General features: G+C 47.3%; 1 protein-coding gene across 3 annotated transcripts in view; it reads right to left on the bottom strand.

Annotated features, from left to right (window-relative positions):
* Positions 1–7,268, bottom strand: part of WDR13 (WD repeat domain 13) — a 14,772-nt gene extending 7,504 nt beyond the window's left edge. The window contains exons 1-2 of one of the 3 annotated variants that reach the window (XM_015560746.1): positions 7,236–7,268; positions 298–522 (exon numbers count right to left, since the gene is read on the bottom strand). In XM_015560746.1, the coding sequence (XP_015416232.1) occupies positions 298–338 (41 nt within the window). In that variant the 5' untranslated portion in view covers positions 339–522; positions 7,236–7,268. Of the gene's footprint in view, positions 1–297; positions 535–7,235 lie in introns of those variants that run through there. The other 2 variants (XM_006758863.1, XM_006758864.1) reach the window with 2 other exon arrangements.
* Positions 7,269–7,729: the final 461 nt, after the last annotated feature.

Genomic DNA, 7,729 nt, shown 5'->3' with positions numbered 1-7,729 from the left:
CCCCCCACCCCCCCACCCCGGACTCTCCACTCCCCACTCCCGACTCCCGCAAAGGGTCTGATAACACAGCCTCTTTGCGCATGCCCACATCTGACCGCATTTTCCCAGCATGCTCTTTAAGACCCGTTCTGGCCAGCCCTTGCTGAGGGCAAGCTTGCACACCCTGACACTGCGCATGTTCACCTCCGGCATGCCCACGCAGCCGCGTAGAGCAAGTTCTCCGCCCAGTCTCACTTATGCCATTGCCCGTGCACCACAGTAACTTCCGCTCCCATGGGATCCGACCCCACGCCTCACCTCGCGTCTACTGCTAAGACCTGCTGCCACACCGCGGCCATTACCCGGCCTCCTCTTCCGCCGCGTCCGCCCGCGGGCGCCTGCAGGACAAGGGCCTGGAATGTCAGGGTCTCAAGTGAAGGGGTCTAGTTCCGCCCCTTCTGCCAGGCGATCGTGGCCATAGACAATGCGTCCCTCCGCGCCGAGATACCGTGAAATCACATCGAGCTGTTAGCATGGTCAGCACTCCAGCCCTGTTAAGGGGCCCTGGATCAGGGACCACCTCAGGGGCTGCCTCCGGCTCGCAAGGCCCCCGGGGCGGCCCTGAGACCGTCGTCACCCTTCCCTACTGTCTCCTCCCTCTCTCAAGCTCCAGGCAAGATGGCTGCCTGCTGCCAGGAAGAGCTGCCAAGCGTAGAAGGAACGGATAGCAATCCTCCCCGAAGTGTGGGAGAACCACGCAGGCGCACTAAGGGACGGTGGCTTCCGGCACAAGGGCGGGGGCTCCGCCCCTTAAATTCAATCCATTCCCACCCCCTACCGGCCCTTTTTTATACACAAGAATAATGTCCAGGGACAAAGATGCGAATCACTCACTAAAAATCAGAAATATGACTTTCAGAAACAGAAACAGGATCTGGGCTGCCTCCTGCACGCCCCACACTGGGGATTGAGCCCACGCAGACGTAGGCCCTGATCGGAATCCAGCCGGGACCTCCTGGTTCATAGGTCGATGCTCAACCACTGAACTACCCAGGCCAGGCCAATTTTCTTTTAAAGGAGTGGTGCATAAGCTGCTTTTTAGCAGCACAATCTTAGCCAAGCAAGATCTGAGGCATAGAATAAAACCATCACACATGCACAGGCCCCCTACAAAGTTCTCCAGTTCTTAGAGTGATTGATGGGCCTCTGGACACCCCCGATGAGAAGAGTCCGTTCTGTTGGAAGGATGGGAGTGTGTGTGGGGAGGGTGGGGGTTGGGGGTTGCGCTGGGCTTGATGTTCCTAGGCAACGGTTTGGGCATGAGTCTGCAAATAATTAGGCACAACAATCTCAGGAGCCTATCCGAATCGTCCTTATTTCAACTTCTACCGGAAGCTGCATCTCTATTCATCTTAAAGTGGTCAGGATATACAATTTACAAAGTTGAAATACAAGGTTTAGTAGCTTCCTAATGGATCTTAACATCAACTGCTACAATTCTCAAAATTGTGATTTTTTACATGATTTTTATCACAAATATCATAATCTGAAAAATGTTCTAAAGCCACCTGAAACAAGGAGACACATCCAAAAGCATATTGCCAACCCTGGCCAGTTTTGTTCAGCGGTTAGAGCATTGACCTGTGAACCAAAGGGTCTCGGGTTCGATTCCTGGTCAAGGGCAAGTACTCTGGTTGCAGGTCCAATCCTCCACCCCTGGTTGCAGTATGATGTCTTTCTCCCCCCCTCACCCATCCTTTCCACTCTCTCTAAATATCAATGGGAAATATATTCTCACTCATTGGGTGAGGATTAAAATAACATTTTTTTAAAAGCATATTGCCGCCGAAACCGGTTTGGCTCAGTGGATAGAGCGTCGGCCTGTGGACTGAGGGGTCCCGGGTTCGATTCCGGTCAAGGGCATGTACCTGGGTTGCGGGCACATCCCCAGTGGGAGGTGTGCTGGGGGCAGCTGATTGATGTTTCTCTGTCATCGATGTTTCTAACTCTCTATCTCTCTCCCTTCCTCTCTGTAACAAATCAATAAAATATATTTTTAAAAAAAAAGCATATTGCCCTTTTTCTGTGTGTACTAACAAAAATAGACTATACTGCATTGTATTGATTTGGCACATCCCTTGCCATGTACCTAAACTACCGGTGTCTTTCCAGGATATTAAATACCCTTCTATTTCATGATTGCTGAAGAATAAACTATTTCACTGCACAAATGTGTAACCGCTAACATTTATTGGAGAATGTGCTGGACACCGTTGAAGGTGATTTGTATGTATCAATCCATTTAATTCTAATAACTGAATGTTGTGGATATTATTACTATCCCCATTTTACAGATGACAAAATCTGAAGCCCAGGGAGTTAAAGGGTGACATTTTTATTGAACTGATACCCTATTTGTGACAGCATTGGATTTTTTCCCACATCCATTTTACCACAAAGGGTGCTGTGATCAATGCTTTTCCCATTCACCTGGACCCTCTCTGGGCAGAGCCTTGCCCCTTCATCCCACCACTCATCTTTTAAATAAACCTGATGGAAAAAGAAGAAATAATTTTTTAAAATATATTTGTGTTGATTTCAGAGGGGAAGGGAGAGGGAGAGAGAGATAAAAACATCAATGGTGAGAGAAAATCATTGCTTAGCTGCCTCCTGCACGCCCCATACTGGGGATCGAGCCTGCAACCTGGGCATATGCTCTGACTGGGAATTGAACCATGACCTTCTGGTTCATAGGTTGATGCTCAACCACTGAACCATGCTGGCTGGGCAAGAATTTTTTTAAAAAAGAAACATGGTGGGAAGAAATCACAAGAAAGTCAGAGATTCCAGGGAGACTGTCTCACTGCCAGAATTGATTCTTTTTTAAAATATATTTTTATTGACTTCAGAGAGGAAGGGAGAATGAGGGAGAAATGTCAATGATGAAAATCATTGATGGGCTTGGTCAAGCCCACAACCCTACCGAATCAAATCATGACCTCATGGTTCCATAGGGTGATACTCAAGCACTGAGCCACACTGGCTGGTCCTGTTAGTTGATTTAAAAACTTTTCCCAAGGGAAAAAACAAACCAACAAAAAATAAAATAAATAATAAAAACTCTTCCCAATTAGCAGATCCATCTGCCAGAGGTAGATCTGGTGCAGAAATAATGTGAATTAGAATGACCACAGCTGCCTCCTACATCTGTTATGTACCCTGCATTTTTTTTTCTTTTTTTTTTTTTTTTAAGTACCTTGTCATAAGGTATTAATAGGTAATCTAAGGCCCTGGGTAAAGGATCTATACCAGCGGTTCTCAACCTGTGGGTAGCAACTCCGTTGGGGGTCGAACGACTCTTTCACAGGGGTCACCTGAGCTCCCCCGGGTTGAAGCGCTCGCCGTCCCCCCCGTCCCCGCCACCCCTGCATTTTTTCAATTTTTGTTCTTTTCTAAGCATTTACACACTCTAATTGGTCTAAAAATAGGTTTTGAACAATAAGCTAATGATAGAAAGCACTTTCAGTTTTTGGAGAGAAAGAGGCAGAGTTTATCAGCATGAATGGCAGGTCAGTGGGTGGGGAAAGGAGGGTCTCAGGACTGGAGGTATCAAGTCATGAGAATCTATTCCTGAAGGTTGTGAGTGACATTGATTATAATCATGACCTCTAGAAAAGAAGCTCAAGCCCACAGAGGACCACAAGTCCTATTCACTCTAATAGGATCAGGGTTATTTCACTGTCAGAATGACAGTTGAGGGTCCTAGCCAAATGAACAAACTAAAACAGATTTGGACAGAAAAGACAGGTAAGCCAGAGCTGTTTGAAGATCACACCACATCACAGTAGCGATTTAAATGGTGGCAGAAACAGGCAGGGGCCATGTCTGTTCCGGATTCCTCCTTTCTTCATGTATCTTCTGCCTATCCAGCCCCCAGAGTTTAGAAATGCAAAGGCGAGCATTGAACCACACTGGCTGTGTCCACTTTTCATTACTAACAGAGGCTAAAATGAAACCTGAAGTTGGGCCCAGTCTTCAGGAACAAACAGGAGCATGATTTGAAGGAAAACCTGGGTCGTTTGGGGTGCCAAGAATCAAGGCCAGAGAGTGAAATTTGGGGAGACATGGAGCTGAAGTATAATGAGTGCAGATACCGAGTCCTTATTCACTTATCTCATCCCTGAAGTTTCTTCCTAAATTGGACGAGTGGGGGGTTGAGACATAAAGTCATAACTTAAAATTTTATCTTTTCCTCATGGGGAAACATTTGCCTCTGAAGCCAAAGTTCTCACAATCCTCAAAGTCTTTTTTAAAAAGTGTTTTATTGATTTCAGAGAGAGGGAGAGGGAGAGAGAGAAAAAAATCTATGATGAGAGAGAATCATGGATGGGCTGCCTCCTGCAAGCCCCACACTGGAGACCAAGCCTGCAACCCCGGCATGTCTCTGACCGGGAGAGAACCGTGATCTCTTGGTTCATAGGCCGAGGCTCAACCACTGAGCCATGCCAGCTGGACCCATTTTTGAAGTCTTAATGGTGATATAATTCTCCATAATCTGAGTCAGAAACAAGCTTCCTGCAGTTGGGAAAAGCCTCCCAGACCACTTGAACACCCTCGGCAAGTTGAAACAGGGAGCCAGCCTTCCAACACATATCAATCAAGCCCCTGCTAGGTACCAGGCACTGGGGCAGCAGCAGTAACTCAGACAAATGGTCTCCAGTCTCATGGAGCTGCCATTTTAGCTGGAAAGATAAACAATAACGACAATCATTCATAAATCGGTACTTACTATCATGAAAATAGTCCCCATAGTGTTGCTAAGCTGTGGAGGGGGAAAGAATGATAAATAAATTTAAACTGGAACCTGAATAAAAAGGAGCAATAGATACAAAGCTCTGAAGGCTGAACGTGTGGGCAAGGCCAGTGAGGCCAGTCAGTGACTGATTCCCAAAAGGGGAGAATCACTTTGCAGGGCTAGAACTGGGGCTCCTCTGCTCTTAAGATCACAATTCCTGCCCAGCCAGCATGGCTCAGTGTTTGAGCAGTGAAATCAATATAGATATATTAAAAAGTATATATAATCTATCTATATATAAAACCCTAATATGCAAATAGACCAACTGGTGGAATAACTGAACCGGTTGCTGTGATGTGCGCTGATCACTAGGGGGTGCACACGGAACATGATGGGAGTCAGCAGCAGGTGGCAGAGCATGGAACGCGCTGCGGTGGGATGATGGAGCAGGTGAGTGGGGGGCCTAAGAACAAGGTGAGCCTCTGGTGGTTACTGAAAATTCTTTGCTCCTGCACGCTGTGGTCCTGCCTGGCACTTGTATCCGCTGCCAGCGCCAGAGCTGCCACTGGCACCTGCTACTTGTGCCTTGCGCCGCCCCCAATTGTTCGGCGCCATCAGCAGGTGTGAGCGGCTGCGGTGGTGGGAACAGGGCTGGTGGCAGACAGGGGACCAACTGGGGCCGCAGCAGGAGGGGGTAGGCAGGGGCAGTGCCCCTCTGCCCACCGCAGCCTTGCTGCCCACAGTTCCTTTCAAGGTGCATGAATTCATGCATCCAATATTATTTTATCTTCCATCTCTTCAGTTCTTCTTTTCCCTGTCATTTTTTTTTTTTTTAATATATTTGTATTGATTTCAGGGAGGAAGGAAGGGAGAGATATAGAAACATCAATGATGAGAATCATTGATCAGCTGCCTCCTGCACGCCCCCTACTGGGCACGGAGCCTGCAACCTGGGCATGTGCCCTTGACTGGAATCGAATCCAGGACCCTTCAGTCCACAGGCTGACGCTCCATCCACTGAGCCAAACCAGCCAGGGCTACATATTTTTTTAAAGTTTGGAATTCCTTTTACTCAGTGAGAGCTTTAGGGCCAGACTGTGGGCCGGGAAAGACTGGACCCTGGGTTTGGTACCTCAGTCCTAGGCAATGTAGCTAAATGAGCACAGCCCTTGGTTCTTCTCATCTTTTTCTGTCAATACACTGAAATGCATGCATCTTATTGGTTTTAGAATGTTAAGCCACCCTTTCTTTCCTGGGATAAGCCCCACTTGGTTTTGGCGACAGCCTGACTTTAATGAGCTCTTACTACATCCATCTCATGTAATTGTCACAACCACCCTAATGAGGTAAGTGCAGTACTGAGCCCCACTTTGAAGATAAGGAAAGTGATCCTTCAAGGGGTTTACTTCTCATGGTCACAGAAGTAGAAAACTTGAGAACTAGCATCTGGACCCTGGCAGGAAGTAGAACTGGACTGTTTCTCATCCTGGACACCAGAGACCACTTGGTAACCAGCCAGCAGTGTTGACAATAGTGCCCCCTCCTCTCTCTGTACATCCCCGTGCATCTAGTGCCTAATCAATTTCTTCTCCTCTCTTCCAACCTCCTGCACTGAAATTCACAATAGCCCCCCTCCCCCCTGCTATGGGGAGAAGCTGACCTCTTAGGCACCCTCTCCAACTTCGTCCCTTGTTGCTCTTCATCTGTCGTCAGGGTATGTTCTAGCCACACTGACTTAATTGCACATCCTTTGAAAACTGCACAAACCGTTCCTGGGATCTGGAGCATACTCACGCAGAGAACACATCAACACATCCCACAGTAATATTATTAATACCAAGTGCGCTGTGCCAGGTACTGCTATATTCACTTTACAGACACAGAAAGCCTTCCGTTGTCTTCACAATAACCCTATGAAGTTGGTACAGTTGTTATCCCATGTCACAGATGGGGAAATGGAGGCAAAGAGTTACTTGCCGAAGATCACACAGTAAGCAATGGAGTTGAACTTGCACCCAGGTAGCCTGGTTGCAGAATCCTTGTTCTTAATCACTACACTATTTAACACCAAATGCCAAACTCCTCGGTGTGAGGTCCTTCAGTGCAGATTCATAACATGTACTTTCTCTCTCCCTACCCTCCGCACTTGATCTGTCAGCAAATCCTGCCAGGGCCTTTGTACTCGCTTGCTTTTTCTTTTGCCACCTTCAGAAGGTATCAAGAATCAAACCTCCAGCCGAAACCGGTTTGGCTCAGTGGATAGAGCATCGGCCTACGGACTGAAAGGTCCCAGGTTCGATTCCAGTCAAGGGCATGTACCTGGGTTGTGGGCACATCCCCAGTGGGAGATGTGCAGGAGGCAGCTGATCGATGTTTCTCTCTCATTGATGTTTCTAACTCTCTATCTCTCTCCCTTCCTCTCTGTGGAAAATCAATAATAATAATAAAAAAAGAATCAAACCTCCAGCCCTGGCCAGGTAGCTCAGCTGGTAAAGCATCATCCCAATAGCCAAGGTTGCAAGTGTGATCCCCAGTCAGAGTACATACAAGAATGAACCAATTGCCCTGACCGGTTTGGCTCAGAGGATAGAGCGTCGGCCTGCGGACTCAAGGGTTCCAGGTTCGATTCCGGTCAAGGGCATGTACCTTGGTTGCGGGCACATCCCCAGTAGGGAGTGTGCAGGAAGCAGCTGATTGATGTTTCTCTCTCATCGATGTTTCTAACTCTCTATCCCTCTCCCTTCCTCTCTGTAAAAAAATCAATAAAATATATTTAAAAAAAAAAGAATGAACCAATGAATGCATCAACAGGTGGAACGACAAATTGACGTTTCTCTCTCTCTCTCAAATTGATGAAGAAAATGCTCTATACTCCAGTAATGGGATTTGAGGTTCTAAAAAAATATATATTTTTATTGATTTCAGAAAGGAAGGGAGAGGGGGGGGCAGCTAATC

Source organism: Myotis davidii, unplaced genomic scaffold, assembly GCF_000327345.1.
Source record: "Myotis davidii unplaced genomic scaffold, ASM32734v1 scaffold855, whole genome shotgun sequence".
NCBI lineage: Eukaryota > Metazoa > Chordata > Mammalia > Chiroptera > Vespertilionidae > Myotis > Myotis davidii.
This window is presented reverse-complemented; position numbering and strand designations above follow the sequence as displayed.